The 16,316-nt window shown below is 48.3% G+C and overlaps 1 protein-coding gene across 3 annotated transcripts in view; it reads left to right on the plus strand.

Annotated features, from left to right (window-relative positions):
- TEX14 (testis expressed 14, intercellular bridge forming factor) overlaps nucleotides 1-16,316 on the plus strand; it is a 377,640-nt gene that overhangs the window by 61,717 nt on the left and 299,607 nt on the right. For all 3 annotated transcript variants that reach the window (XM_088449540.1, XM_088449541.1, XM_088449542.1), the window contains one exon: nucleotides 8,793-8,926. In XM_088449540.1, coding sequence (XP_088305666.1) covers nucleotides 8,793-8,926 — 134 coding nt within the window. The remainder of the gene's footprint in view (nucleotides 1-8,792; nucleotides 8,927-16,316) is intronic.

The raw sequence follows: 16,316 nt of genomic DNA on the forward strand, positions 1-16,316 counted from the left end.
TACTAAGGACGCTGACGCTAGGTCCAAAGTATATATTCCTGGACTTATTCGGGCAGTCCGCACAGCCTTGGTGATTGAGGACGAAGTTCCCCCAGCTGCTAAATCCAAGTATGCCTTTTTTAAGGATGTGAAGGGTGACGCCACAGTCTTTCCTCTTTCGGGTCAGTTAATGGACCATTTAGAGAAGGCGTGGAAACAGCCTGGCAAGCGATACCAGCCGCAGAGGCGCCTGGCGGTGGCTTATCCGTTCGCAGATAATGATTTTGCTAAGTGGGAATCCCCTCCACAGGTGGATTCTCATGTGACACGTCTTGTCCGTAGTGCCACCTTGCCGATGCCATCCATGTCCTCCCTTAAGGATGCTACGGACCGCAAGGTGGAAATCTGCCTGAAGTCCGCTTATTCCCTCGCGGGGGGGGGGGCAGCGCGGCCGGCTATGGCCATTTGCTGGGTTGCCAGAGCGATGGAGCGTTTGGCGGATTCATTGGTGGCGTCCTTTGATTCCGACTGTCTGGCCGAACAAACGGAGTTGATTGGTAATCTCCGTGATTCGGCCACATATATCAACGAGGCGGCCTTAGACATTAGTACACTGGTGTCTCGAATTTCTTCAGCAGCGGTGGCTGCTCGTCGCACCTTGTGGTTGCGATCCTGGAAGGCGGACGCTGACTCCTAAAAGGGTTTGGAAGCGTTGCCCTTTAACGGAGAAGTTCTCTTCGGTCCAGATCTGGACAAGATTGTGGCCACGCTGGCGGCAGCCAAATCGGCATGTCTCCCGTCGGCCGCGGCTCCTTCTGGTTCAGGACCATCGTCCTTTCGGTCTTATAGGGCCCAGGGCAGGCCCAAACCACAGTCTTTTCCCCGACAGGCTGGTCCCAAGAAATCTGCCAAGCCCCGGAAGCAGGCATGGAGTACCAGACGTCCGGCCCCTAAGCCTGATGACAAGCCTGCAGCCTTACGGTCCGGGCCTCCCGTTGGGGGATCCCAAAGTGGGAGGCCGCCTGCTGCAGTTCGCTCTGTGTTGGTCGGTCACCACGACAGACACTTGGGTTCTCGAGGTGGTCTCCCACGGGTACGCCCTCTCTTTCCGGCACAGACCCCCGGCTCGATTCTTCACCATGGGTCTACCATCAGACCGGAACAAGGCCACGGAGCTGCGGAAGGTCTTGCACACTATGCTCCAGGCTGGAGTTATAGTGCCTGTTCCATTCTCCCAGAGGGGCCAGGGTTTCTATTCAAATCTATTTTTGGTGCAGAAACCCAATGGGTCGTATCGTCCGATTCTCAACCTCAAAGCTCTCAACAAGTCTTTGCGGGTGCCGAAGTTTCGGATGGAGACCCTACGGTCCATTATTCTGGCGCTGGAACCTGGGGACTACATGGTGTCATTGATCATACAGGACGCTTACCTGCATGTTCCTATTCTTTTGCACCATCAACAGTTCCTCAGGTTTGCAATCCGCAGCGACCACTTCCATTTTCGGGCGTTACCTTTTGGCCTGGTGATGGCGGTCATGGCGGCTTCTCTGTGGCTGCAGGGAGTCCGCATGTTGCCGTACTTGGACGACCGGTTATTAGTGGCAGGATCTCCAGAGCTCCTTCTACGCCACTTGGCCCTGACCATTGCGCTGCTGCAACGGCACGGCTGGTTAATCAACTGGCAGAAGTCCACTCTAATCCCGTCTCGGCGGATTCTGCACCTCGGAGCCTTATTGGACTCGGGACAGCAAAGGATCTTTGTGCCTGGTGGTTGCAGACGACCCATCTCAGCAAGGGACGTCCGTTCTGGGTTCCAAATTGGGTCCTGTTGACAACGGACGCCAGTCTTCGGGGCTGGGGAGCAGTTTCGGGTCCACATTTGTTCCAGGGCAGGTGGACGCCGACAGAAGCAGAGCTTCCAATAAATATCTTGGAACTCCGTGCGGTCTTCAATGCTCTCCAGCAGGCACATCGGGTTCTCCAGGGTCGCCCGGTGCAGGTCCAGTCGGACAACGCTACCACCATGGCCTACATAAACAGGCAAGGAGGAACCCGAAGTCGGGCGGCTCTCGTAGAGGTGTCTCGGATCCTGGTATGGGCGGAGCGCAATCTTCCGGCCATATCAGCGGTCTTCATCCCGGGAGTGCTAAATTGGGAGGCGGACTTTCTAAGTCGCCAGGACGTTCATCCGGGGGAATGGTCCCTGCACCCGGACGTTTTTCAACTGCTGGTGGACAGGTGGGGGTCTTCCAGAGATCGACCTCATGGCGTCCCGGCACAACAACAAGTTGCCGGTGTACGGGTCTCGCACAAGAGACGAACAGGCGTCTCTGGTGGATGCTCTGTCCGTCCGGTGGACGTTCCGGTTCGCATACCTGTTTCCTCCGGTTTCCCTTCTTCCACGGGTAATCCGGAAATTCAAACAGGAAGGAGGGACGCTCCTGTTGATAGCTCCCGCGTGGCCCAGACGGCACTGGTTCTCAGACCTTCAGGGTTTGTACGTGGACAGTCCTCTGCGGTTGCCGCTACGACCGGACCTTCTGTCGCAGGGTCCTTGTCTTCACCTGGACCTGGCTCGGCTGTCTTTGACGGCGTGGCTGTTGAGACAGCCATGTTTAGGTCCAGGGGGTTTTCCAGCTCTGGTGCGTACCATGTTGCGAGCTCGGAAACCGTCGTCCGCGAGGATATACCATCGCGTGTGGCATACGTTCTTCCAATGGTGTCGACCGAGAGGTTATGCACCGCGGGAGTTTCGTCTGTCTAAGATTCTCGCCTTCCTACAAGCGGGACTAGATAATGGGCTTCGCCTTGCTTCTTTGAAGGTACAGGTTTCGGCCCTGTCTGTCTGGTTTCACCGTAGGATTGCTACAATCCCGGAGGTGCGCACCTTTATGCAAGGTGTTCTCCGCATTCAGCCGCCCTTTGTTCCACCTGTGGCGCCTTGGGTTTTGGCTGTGGTCCTGAGTGCACTCCAGGGACCGCCGTTTGAACCACTGGGCTCAGTGGATCTTAAATGGTTAACAGCTAAGACTGTTTTCCTTCTGGCCATAGCTTCGGCCAGACGTGTTTCTGATTTAGGGGCTCTCTCTTGTAGACCCCCTTTCTTGATTTTTCATGGGAACAGGGCAGTGCTCCGCACTCGACCTGAATTTCTTCCCAAAGTTGTTTCCCAGTTTCATGTTAACGAGGAAATAGTTGTTCCGGCCTTTAACTCACCTGGTCTTTCAGTGGGTGAGGCCACTTTGGATGTTGTGCGGGCCTTAAGGACTTATGTTGACCGCACTTCTTCGTTTAGGAAGTCGGACACCTTGTTTGTCCTCTATGGCTTCCGTAAAAAGGGTTGGCCTGCTTCAAAGCAAACTTTGGCAGCCTGGATCCGTATGGCTATTTCTGAAGCTTATCTTCATGAAGGTCTGCCGGTTCCTCCTTCTCTGAAGGCTCATTCCACTAGGTCTGTGGGTCCTTCGTGGGCAGCTCGACGTGGTGCCTCTGCAGTCCAGATCTGCAAGGCTGCTACGTGGTCCTCTGTCCATACCTTCGTGAGGTATTACAGGTTTGACACCTTCGCCTCTCAGGATGCTTCCTTCGGGCAGCGGATTCTCCTTTCAGAACAGGAGCGTCCCCACCCTTAAAGAGGATACTGCTTTGGGACATCCCCAAGGTATCCTGTGGATACCCTATGGACCCTGAAGTAGAAAATATGAGATATGGTAAGAACTTACCTTTGTTATCTCTATTTCTACGAAGTCCATTGGGTTCCACAGGACTCCCGTCCTGTCGCACCTGTGCTGCAGATGGGCTTTGTTCTGTTCACCGGTTTTTCCGTCTCCCTCTGGTGAGAGTGTGATTCTTGTGTGTATCCAGATCTTCTTTCTCTCTCTTCCTTCTCCTCCTCCGGCCTATGGCTTGGTAACTAACTGAGGTGCCTTGGCTCGGGGGCGGGGTATAGGAGGGGGACCCTAGTGCATCCTGGGAGGCTGAAAGCTTAACTCTATGGTGCCCGATGACTGACGTCACACCTTTACCCAAGGTATCCTGTGGAACCCTATGGACTTCGTAGAAATAGAGATAACAAAGGTAAGTTCTTACCATATCTCATATTATCCTGAGCCGTATTGGAATCAGTGCGACTGTAGAACCTCCAACACATTCCCTTCCACCAATTATTATTAAGTTTTATTATTTATAATACACCACAAAGTGTACTCAGCACTGTTTAGGGTAAACATAGAAAACAGTAACCGGGTATCAGAGCATAAGTACAATACATAATGAGAAACCATAGCATAAGGGTATACCTACATAATCAGATTGTCAACATCGTCTGAATGTCAACATGATGTATAGTACATATACCCTCATGCTATGGATGAAGTTAGGATTAGGCTGCTGTTAGAGTTATTTAAGGCATCTATGGGAAACCGCAATGGTCAACATTGTGTGCCACAGCCAGTATAAGTACCAGTCATTTTTATCTCAATACATACTGGATAGGACATACGACAGGAACACGAATACGACGACACGTTAAAGCTAGCAATTGCTTGTACCCAACATATGGGTGAGCAAACGAAGTCCAAGCCACTGAAGGGATAAGGAAACAAGGAAGCAGAGCAATGGTGATATGGATAGTGCTAGGGAGGAACAAGAGGGTGGTGGTATCTGCCTGTATGAACTTACATACTAAGGGGAAGGGATAAACAGTTAGGGTGTGAATTAGGAAGGATATGTAGTGGAAGGGTGGAGGAGAACAGTATTGAGTTATCAGTAGGGCTGGTACACTTTAAAGACACACTGGGACACTAGTTAAGAGTCTGGGTGGAGGAGAGGCGCTGGTCAGAGTGTAGGAGCAGAGACAGTGGAAGAGAGTGTGGAGAGAGATGAGGTTAATGCTGTAGGCAACGGAGGATGGGTTTAAGGCTTTGTAAGTCAGGGTGAGTAGTTTGATTGCATTCTAGACTGGATTGGGAGCCAGTGAATCTGGTTGCAGAGAGAGGAGGCAAACACTGTACAATGGGAGAGGAAAATGAGATTAGCAGCAGCATTAAGAATCGATTGAAATGTGAACAAATGAGACACTGAGAGACCAGAGAGGAGGAGGTTACAATAGTCTGAGCGGGAAATGATGAGAGGAAGGACAGGAATCTGGTGATGTTCTGAAGCTGGAAACAGCAAGATTGAGCAGTGGCCTGAATGTGGGGAGAGAAGTATAGAGTGGAGTTTAGGATGACACCGAATCAGCAGGAATGGGGGTCTGATGAGAGGGTGATATTATCAACTGATAGAGGGAGAGATATGGAAGGACCATGTAAGCGGGTAAAACAGTACCATGTTAAACTTCAGGAAGGGTTGGGACATCGAGGAAGAAATGGCAGACAGGCAGTTGGAGATGTATGAGAGGATGGAGTTAGAAAGGGCCCATAGAGGAGTGGTAGATTTGGGTGTCATTGGCATATAGATGGTATTGAAAGTTGAAGAGGTACAAAATATAATGTATGATGTGATGAATGTAATAATTGATGAGAGGGTGATTTAACATAGGTAAATGCAAACATAAGTTATATTGGAAGTCCAGGAAAAGAGCATTTTGTGTCTGGTGGAAGGGGTCATGTTGAAGGGTGTGCGATTGTTGTTATTTCTGTCAAGGAAACGTGCTTGGTCTAAATATATATCTTTGGTCCAGCATGATATTAGCATCAGATGTATCTCAATTTTTATAGTTTGCACGAGAGCTGACTTAAGCTGGGTACACACTATACGATGGTGTACCCAGTGATGGCACGACACGATGGAACGATACATTGCGGCAGCTGTGCACACTACACTATCCTTTGCATGACCATGTGATATACTGTATCATTCCATGACATTGTTCATTGCATAGTCCCATCTGCTGTGCAGCGTGGCAGAAAGGACGATGTGATGAATGACCGACGTGCACGGATCGTACACACTATATGATCCGAATGATATATAGTTACGATCCCTGTAAGAACGATATTTCATACAGTATATATTATATATTGTACCCGGCTTTACTGAAAAAGATATGTGAAATAAAATTACAAATACTGTATCAAATACAACTATTGTGTCTTGCCTCATCATTCATTTAAAATTGTTTATTACATATACTGTAAATTGATGTATAGCAATTGTTTCTGTGGTCCTAGATAAAAATTATGCGTTACATTCACAATATGTAAACACAACACAACATTAGAAATATGGTCTGTATTAAGATGGCAGTGCTTTGCTAAGTAGTCTATAACATTAATATAAGGCTAAGGAGCTACTGTAGTATCTGGACTCTGCATTGCCAGCTAGTCAACTAGAATATCGGGAACTAGACAAGTAGAACTAGAGACAGTGTTTTGGAAGTCTGCAATGGACTTCAGGGTAGCACTTTATATATAAACTTTACTTATGTTCAATTTGTTTTCTGCTTACATAAATGTAGTTTGTGTTTTTGTAACACTCAGGTATTCTATGTAAGTTTCATAGGTGTCTTTTATGGAATTATCCATTCTGCGTTCTAGGGTATTGTTCCTCTACCCCAGGTATGTCTTACTTATCAAGTAAATTATGTTGAAACAGCATTTTTAGGTTTTGCTGAAGAAGCATTTACACTTTATGAAGAAGCTAATAATCTCATTTAGGAAAATGCAAAGAGGGGACCTGTGGAGAGGCTGACACAGTTCCCATGAAATCTAGAAGATTATGCATTGGCTGGGCCTCATTGGGAGCAGATGGTGAAGAACTTGGTGAAGTAGTGGTGCCCCCCCATACTCTAGGTCGAACTCTCTGTTCCCCCAACAGTTGGGATTGTGTGAGGTACAACAAGCGAAGCACCTGGTCGGGGTGGAGCAGACTCAGATTGATGCCATCTTGAACTGCTGCACACATGCAACCCCACGATGTGAGATTATTTTATTAATTTGGGACACAGTGAAGAAATGAAACCCAAAAAAAGATATATCACAGAGGAATTCTGTACCACAGTTCGGGAAAATCAGTCTTTACCATCAGTTGTACTTTGTTTTTTTTGTACCTAAAATGAGATTATACTGCCAAGCTACATTGATAAACAATTAGGTTTTTAAAGCCATTTGCAAATGCACCACTTATATTCAGGAAAAGACTGGAAATTATTATTTACCGTATATACTCGAGTATAAATCGACCCGAATATAAGCCGAGGTACCTACTTTTACCCAAAAAAACTGGGAAAACTTACTGACTCGAGTATAAGCCTAGTGTGGGAAATGGCAGCAGCTGGTAGTGCCCCCAGTAGTAATTCCCCCTGGTTGTGCCCCCAGTAGTAATCCCTCCTGGTAGTGCTCCCAGTGGTATTCCCCCCTTTCAGTGACTCCAGTAGTAATCCCCCCCTGGTAGTACCCCCAGTAGTAATCCTCCCCTGGTAGTTCCCCCAGTGGTAATCCCCCCTTTTAGTGCCCCCTGTAGTAATCCCCCCTTTTAGTGCCCCCTGTAGTAATCCCCCCCTGGTAGTGCCCCCTGTAGTAATCCCCCCCTTGTAGTTCCCCCAGTGGTAATCCCCCCTTTTAGTGCCCCCTGTAGTAATCGCCCCCTGATAATGCCCCCTGGTAGTGCCCCCTGTAGTCATCACCCCCTGGTAGTGCCCCCTGTAGTCATCGCCCCCTGGTAGTGCCCCCTGTAGTCCCCCCCCCCCCCCAGTAGAGAGAGACGTGAAAAGATAAAATAAAAAAAATCACTTACCTGAACTCCCGCTCCTGGTCCCGCCGCTGTCCGCTCCTCCGGCCGCTTTGCATGGGAGAGACGTTGTCATGACGACGTGTCTCCCATCACCCACTGCGGGAGCCGGAAGATGGCTCCCGCAGTGGGAGCAGCAGCAGCCGCTGAGAGTCTAACAGACTCTCAGCGGCTGCTGATTACACCAAACACGCAGCTGCCAGCTCCGGCGGCTGTGTGTTTGGCAGTGTGTAGCGCTGACCGAACTCCGTCTGGTCAGCGCTACACTTGACTCGAGTATAAGCCGAGGGGGTACTTTTTCAGCACATTTTTTGTGCTGAAAAACTCGGCTTATACTCGAGTATATACGGTACATGACGGCCTCGGATGGTAGAGCTTATGCTGGCAGAATTTCCCGTTCAGACATGCTGCCTTCCATTGTGAAAAATTGTCAGTGATAATAAGATTTACTACCCAGCCTGTGAGGCACTGATGTAAAAAGCTGGGCAGACTGAGGAATTTCTGGATGAATGAGTGCTACAGTAGTTGCAGTGTATCTCATGCTACTTCCAAATGTAAAGATATAGCGTCTGGAACAAGATGTTTAACTGGGCTAGTTTTGAATGGTGTTCATGGTTTAGTGAAGAGCCAGAAAGCCTTTTAATGACATCTTGGTTATTATGCATCATGACAGAAACTGGATATCTGCCTTCTGCAATTGCTTTCAGTGTGAACAATTCTGTACTTTCAACCTTACAGGGAAAACAGCATCTATAGGTACATACCAATATAATAATGGGGCACATGAAAGATAAACCTAAATGATGCCTCAAAAGTTATTGCTGACAGAACAGTTTCACTTTAGCCAGTATACACAATCCTTTTAAAGATTGCAAATCCATATTTAGTTGCACAAAGCATCATCACAGAGGCACCACAAAAGCAGAAAATGCACTGTCCATGTTTTCGTTTGGGAATGATAGTAAATTAAGTAAATCATATAAAGTGTTAATTAACTGTTTAAGCTATACCCTGTAACTATTTGAATTTATGTTTTGTTTTATTTCACAAACTATAATATAAAATACTTCACATTCTTGCAGATGCTTAAATTCATTGATCGCTGCTCTGCACATATGCAAGCTCTAGTCCACTGTTACCCTTTGAAGCCTATGAGGATTGCCTCATCACAGGAACTCATTATTACTCCATCACTAATTGATCTACTTTCACCAAGGTACTGTATGCGCTTGTTTGAATTTTACTGTTGAATCAGAAAGTCAGATGCATTTGTTTTTGCATTATGGAATATTGTACTAATGTGTTACAATTTTATTCTGACATCATACTGTATGAAGAGGCTTACTTCATGTTTTTCTTGACATACAAGTCATTCTTTATCCTGTCCAGTTCTGTAACATGTTTAATTTATCTCCTATGTCAGAAGCTGGAGTATATATGTTTCTTTGCACATCTAGCCTCAATATACCTGCCACGAGAGAGCCACGCTGAGCAATGTAGTGTAGTGACTTTAAATTTGCATCGTATTTGCACCGCAGATGCAGTAAAACACCACTCAATCTGTACCAGAGACACCGGCTGCAACTTTAACTGCACAGGAATTAATTTTAAATATGTATAAAGTAGTGGATGAAGCACAGTGTAACTTGGTGTGAAAAAAAAGCCATTGCCACTGCAGCGTAGCACTTTGTATACAAATTCAGACTCCGTTGCACAGACATACAGTACAAATGTTGCATATAAAATTAATCAGTGCAGTCTTGTTAAGCGGTTTTGTCACATTTATTTTGACTAAGGTGCATATTCGAGTGAAAATACACTTATATGTCGTACAGGACTTGGCGTACCGAGATGTGCTGCGGCAATAGTGTATGAGGACACAGTTGTAGGCAGATTCAAGGGTGTGGGGGTGCAGGTGTGTTTTACAAGGACCAGAGAACCCATTGCATTCTTTCCTTAAAACTGGGTACACACTCATTTGTAACGATTTGCTCAGTCATTGGTAGAACAAACTGTATGCGACTGAAAATATCTGAGCACCAGGCTTCCAATGTGTATCTCGTCCAACTTAGTATCTTTATTTCATTTATGAATACCTTATTTTTAATTAAGGTGCTTTCAATGTATGCTCATTTTACTGTTAGACTAAGTAAAAGAAAAAAGGAGTGTTCTTAACAATGTCTAACTATCAATTATAATATTTCTACTTTATTATATTTAATGAAAATGGTATATAATAGGACTAGACTATGTCAAAAAGTTTTATATTTTCATTTTATTAGATTTTTTATGTATAAGTAAAATATTTAAAATGATTTATACTTTAGTGGTAAGAGGTGAAAAATGTGACTACAATTTGATGTTCTTCACTTTTTCTTAACTACTATAGCATAGATCAGGGGTCTTCAACCTTTAAGACAGTGTGGGCCACATTAAAAAATTCCAGAGGGCCACAAAGCTATACTGCGGTATTTAGACTCTGCCCCCTCCTCACACAATTATGTCCCATAACTGCCCCCTCCTACAATTTTAATTAGGTCTCAGAATGGTCCCCCCTCCCACAATTATAATTATGCTCCATAACTTTCCCTCCTCCTCCACTAATTATGTCAGATAGTTGTCCCCATGCTCAAACAATTATGTCCCATAACTGCCCCCCCTATGCAGTGCCGCGCTGTTCATTAAACCAAAGCAAGAGAAGTTGGAATAATAATAATTATAGTAATGAGTCATTTAATATTGAAACTATATATATAAAGACATGAAAAACATTAAAGAACAAGTATAAAACATAAATCAGACAATGGTAAAATCAAGTTGAAAGAAATATGCTGCTGAAATGATGAATAAATGTATCAATCTGTAGCTCTAGAGCCAAATAGTCTGTATAGCTGTATAAATGAAAAACACATTTATCAAGTACTTTTGTTTTCATTGATGCCGATCATCTGCAAACTGTTTTTTTCCTCTTTTCATTTTTGTGTGGCGTTGTAATATTACCCTTTTGCCATTTACCGCTGCAGGTACATTTTTGTCTGAACAGTGTGTTTTTAAGCGCCTAGATTTTCTTTCCCCTATGCAGTGCCCCCAGTAGTTCCCCCTTATACAGTGCCCCCAGTAGTGGTCCCCCCTATGCAGTGGCACCAGTAGTGCCCCTTATATAGTGCCCCAAGTAGTAGCCCCCTCTATGCAGTGCCTCCAGTAGTGCCCCTTATACTGTATAATGCCCCCAGTAGTGGTTTTCCCTATGCAGTGCCCCTTATATAGTGCCCCCAGTAGTAGTCCCCCCTATGCAGTGCCCTTTACATATATAGGATAAAGACAAAATTCTGCCCTTTAGAAATCGGACAGGGCGCGGCGCCCCGCTAAAACAGCCTAGCGGGAACGCTAGTATGATGCAGTATTCATTACAGCTTTTATAACCTAAGTAGTCTTCTTTTTAGACATTAAGATATATTGATGTAATCTTTACAAGATTTGGAGAGCTAATATCTCTTATTTCTTGTTATTGAAATTACAGTCACCTCTAGTTCTATATAATAAATCTTGAAACTACAAAGTAAAAGTAGCATTTGCAATGTCCCCCTATCTCAGGGGCACTGATTTTATTAGATTTTCAGGGATATAGTTGCACTCACCACTCATTTATCTGCTCTCTATATTTTTATATTACTCAATTCAGTTGATCTCCATTAACACTACTATGTTATTCTGCTTAATATATTTCTGTTTGTGCTATTTGATTAAAAATTATCTTTTGCCTTCTATCTTTATGATTCTTTGTTAATTCATGCTTCTCATTACTTACAGCTGTAATTCATATTCTTGTTGAAATTATGCTACTGTATGTTGCTGTGCTATGTGAATCTGTTTTTGATTGCAGATTATCTTGGATGTATTTATCATTTTAATTTAATTTATTCATGGAACCCTTTCATATTCCAGGATATCCTGCTTTGCCCTTTTTGATTTCTAACTTTCATTTACATAACCTGATTTTTATTGTGGTTGATAAATATGGTATAAATAAAGTTAGGCTGCTAATATCCCTCATTACCTCAGAGGAAATCTTACTGAAAACATCTCATTGTCAGAGACGAAACGTGTTGGCTTGATATCCTGATCCAGTGTATGGCAATTAAGAGGCACTTGGGGGTATACTTACTAAAGGTCGATTTTTGAGTCGATTTTTATGTTAATTTCAATCGACTGAAATCGACTTAAAATCAACAGTATGAATCATTGGCCAAATCTCTAATTTCTACTTCAGGGTCCATAGGGTTCCACAGGATACCTTGGGGTATAGGTGTGACGTCAGTCGCAGGGCACCAAAGAGTTAAGCTTTCAGCCTCCCAGGATGCACTAGGTCCCCCTCCTATACCCCGCCCCCGGGCCAAGGCACCTCAGTTTAGTTTGGTGCCCGGCCGGCGTCGGGTGCACCTGTCGGAGTGGGGGCTAGAAGAGCCCCTGAAGCTTTTTTCAGTGCAGCTGTGGCTGCACATCTGGATGTACAGCATGGACAGTCAGTCCTGACGTCCATGCTGTCTTCCCTACAACCCCGCCGGTACCAGAACGCCGGTACCGATCCGGGGATGCTGGTGAGCATCTGGGGTCACAGCTAGCGGTGACCCCAGATGTTCCGGACCATGGCCGGATCCAAGGGGGACAAAGGTAAGCAGCGGTGGCTCCCTGGGGACTGGCTGCAGCGTGGAGCCAGGTACTGAACCTGCGCTTTCCACTACCCCCTGGGACAGCGGACCGCAGCAGAGCGGTAGCGCTGCGGCGTCCCAGGGGTTAAATGCATGCCAGGGGAGCGCGCCTTCCCTGTCTCACAGCCGGCGCCTCCCCCGCTGCACACAGCCCTCTCTGCACTGTGCTGACTGGTCCTGTGTCAGCGCTACTCCCCCAGGCCAGCTTCTCTCTGCTCCTCGGCGGCCATCTTCTCTGCAACGCATGGTGAACGCTGCTGGAAGTCTGGAAGGAAGCATCGTGGTCTGGGTCCCCCCGCATACCTCTCCTCCGCTGTGGCTCAGGTCTGTGTATGCAGCGCTGTGTCCTACCAGGCCCTGTGTCTGTGTAGTTGAGTGATCAGCGCTGTTAGTGCAGGAATTGTTATTTCTCTGCATTGTATGTGACTGTGCTAGCGCTGCCTGTAACTTTTCTTCTCTAAACTGTCAGCTTTATTACTGTCCCTGTTCTTTCTGCTAAAGCCCTTGCGGTGCGGTGCTGCAGGGTGGTCTCTCGCCTATTTAATACTTAATTGGTGAGAGAGGTCACATACGTGGTGCCATCATGTCTGAAAGTGATTTTCCCCTCCGGCTACAGTGTACCACGTGCAAAGTACCGTTAGCGGAGGGGGAGGGTAGCGCGGAGGGCCTTTACCGGCAGTGTTTGTCCATGGCGCGGCCTATTACGGTTACAGCATCGGTACAGGAGCCGCCCTGGGCTTGTTTCGCTCAGGCGTTAACAGCTTTAGTGGGCCAGTTAGCTCCGCAGCCCGCGTTTACTCCGATGGGTTTGTCCCAGCAGTCTGTGGTGTCGTCACCCATGCAGGGGTTCCCACGACAATTGGTGGTACCCCACAGTCTCCCTATTTCCCCGCTCCCGGGTTCTCAGGAGCCAGCGTGGGTTAACTCCCTGACGAGTTCTGTACAGCACTTGTCGGATGTGTTGCAAGGGGAGTCTGTGATGCGGCCTCATAAAAGGCCGGTGGCGTCTCTGTCCGCTCCTTATGAGGATGACGAAGGGACGTCTGATGATGGGGAGATTCTGGATCCTTACGATCAGGAACCTCTCCATACTAAGGACGCTGATGCTAAGTCCAAAGTATATATTCCTGGACTTATTCGGGCGGTCCGCACAGCCTTGGTGATTGAGGACGAAGTTCCCCCAGCGGCTAAATCTAAGTATGCCTTTTTCAAAGATGTGAAGGGCGATGCCACAGTCTTTCCTCTTTCGGGTCCGTTGGTGGACCATTTAGAGGAGGCGTGGAAACAACCTGGCAAAAGATACCAGCCGCAGAGACGCGGATAATTATTTTGCTAAGTGGGAATCCCCTCCACAGGTGGATTCTCACGTGACCCGTCTTGTCCGTAGTGCCACATTGCCGATGCCATCCATGTCCTCCCTTAAGGATGCTACGGACCGCAAGGTAGAAATCTGCCTGAAGTCCGCTTATTCCCTTGCAGGGGGGGCAGCACGGCCGGCTATGGCCATTTGCTGGGTTGCCAGAGCGATGGAGCGCTGGGCGGATTCATTAGAGGCTTCTTTTGAATCCGACTGTCCGGCCGAACAGGCGGAGTTGATTGGCAATCTCCGTGATTTGGCCACCTACATCAACGAGGCGGCTCTAGACATTAGTACTCTGGTGTCTAGAATTTCTTCAGCAGTGGTAGCTGCTCATCGCACCTTGTGGCTGGGATCCTGGAAGGCGGACGCAGATTCCAAGAAAGGTCTGGAAGCGTTGCCGTTTACCGGAGAAGTTCTCTTCGGTCCAGATCTGGATAAGATTGTGGCCACGCTGGCGGCAGCCAAATCTGCTTGTCTCCCGTCGGCCGCTGCTCCTTCTGGTTCTGGACCATCGTCCTTTCGGTCATCTAGGGCCCAGGGCAGGCCCAAACCACAGTCGTTTCCTCGACAGGCTGGCCCTAAGAAATCGGTCAAGCCCCGGAAACAGGCATGGAGTACCAGACGTCCGGCCCCCAAAGCAAGATGACAAGCCTGCGGCCTGACGGTCCGGGTCTCCCCTTGGGGGATCCCAGGGTGGGAGGCCGCCTGCTGCAGTTCTCCCGGTGTTGGTCGTTCACTACGACAGACACTTGGGTTCTGGAGGTGGTCTCCCACGGGTACGCCCTCTCCTTCCGGCACAGACCCCCGGCTCGATTCTTCACCGCGGGTCTACCATCAGACCGGAACAAGGCTACGGAGCTGCGGAAGGTATTGCACACTATGCTCCAGGCTGGAGTTATAGTGCCTGTTCCATTCTCCCAGAGGGGCCAGGGTTTCTATTCAAATCTATTTTTGGTACAGAAACCCAATGGGTCATATCGTCCGATTCTCAACCTCAAAGCACTCAACAAGTCTATGCGGGTCCCGAAGTTTCGGATGGAGACCCTACGGTCCATCATTCTGGCGCTGGAACCTGGGGACTACATGGTGTCATTGGACATACAGGACGCTTACCTGCATGTCCCTATTCTTTTGCGCCATCAAGAGTTCCTTCGGTTTGCAATCCGCAGCGACCACTTCCAGTTTCGGGCGTTACCTTTTGGCCTGGCGACAGCACCACGTGTTTTCACCAAGGTGATGGCGGTCATGGCGGCTTCTCTGCGGCTGCAAGGAGTCCGCATGTTGCCGTACTTGGACGACCTGTTATTGGTGGCAGGATCTCCAGAGCTCCTGTTACACCACTTGGACCTGACCATTGCACTGCTGCAACAGCACGGCTGGCTAATCAACTGGCAGAAGTCCACTCTAATCCCGTCTCGGAGGATTCTGCATCTTGGAGCCTTATTGGACTCTTGACAGCAAAGGATCTTCGTGACGGAGGACAAGATCTCTGCTTTACAGTCAAGGGTGCGCAGTTGTCTGCACAGCCGCCGGGTGTCCTTACACTCGGCGATGAGGTTACTGGGCTCCATGGTGTCGGTGTTCGACATGGTGGAATATGCCCAGTTTCACTCCAGACCTCTGCAGCACCTGATCCTGTCCAAGTGGAACGGGCTGCCTCAGTCTCTGAAGTTCCAGACGATTGTGCTCACCCCGGAGGTTCGCCTGTCCCTTGCGTGGTGGTTAAAGACGACCCACCTCAACAAGGGACGTCCGTTCTGGGTTCCAAATTGGGTCCTGTTGACAACGGACGCCAGTCTTCGGGGCTGGGGAGCAGTTTCGGGTCCACACTTGTTCCAGGGCAGGTGGACGCCGACAGAAGCGGAGCTTCCAATAAATATCTTGGAACTCCGTGCGGTCTTCAATGCTCTCCTGCAGGCACAGCGGTTTCTCCAGGGTCACCCGGTGCAGGTCCAGTCGGACAATGCTACCACCGTAGCCTACATAAACAGGCAAGGAGGAACTCGCAGTCGGGCGGCTCTCGTAGAGGTCTCTCGGATCCTGGTTTGGGCGGAGCGCAATCTTCCGGCCATATCAGCGGTCTTCATCCCGGGAGTGCTAAATTGGGAGGCGGACTTTCTAAGTCGCCAGGACGTTCATCCAGGGGAATGGTCCCTGCACCCGGACGTTTTTCAACTACTGGTGGACAGGTGGGGTCTTCCAGAAATCGACCTCATGGCGTCCCGGCACAACAACAAGTTGCCGGTGTACGGGTCTCGCACAAGAGACGAAGGGGCGTCTCTGGTGGATGCTCTGTCCGTCCGGTGGACGTTCCGGTTCGCATACCTGTTCCCTCCGGTCTCCCTTCTTCCACAGGTAATCCGGAAATTCAAACAGGAAGGAGGGACGCTCCTGTTGATAGCTCCCGCGTGGCCCAGACGACACTGGTTCTCAGACCTTCAGGGTCTGTCCGTGGACGGTCCTCTGCGGTTGCCGCTACGACCGGACCTTCTGTCTCAGGGTCCTTGTCTTCACCCGGACCTGACTCGGCTGTCTTT

This window comes from Taudactylus pleione, unplaced genomic scaffold (assembly GCF_031769625.1).
Source record: "Taudactylus pleione unplaced genomic scaffold, aTauple2 ptg000487l, whole genome shotgun sequence".
Taxonomy (NCBI): Eukaryota; Metazoa; Chordata; class Amphibia; order Anura; family Myobatrachidae; genus Taudactylus; species Taudactylus pleione.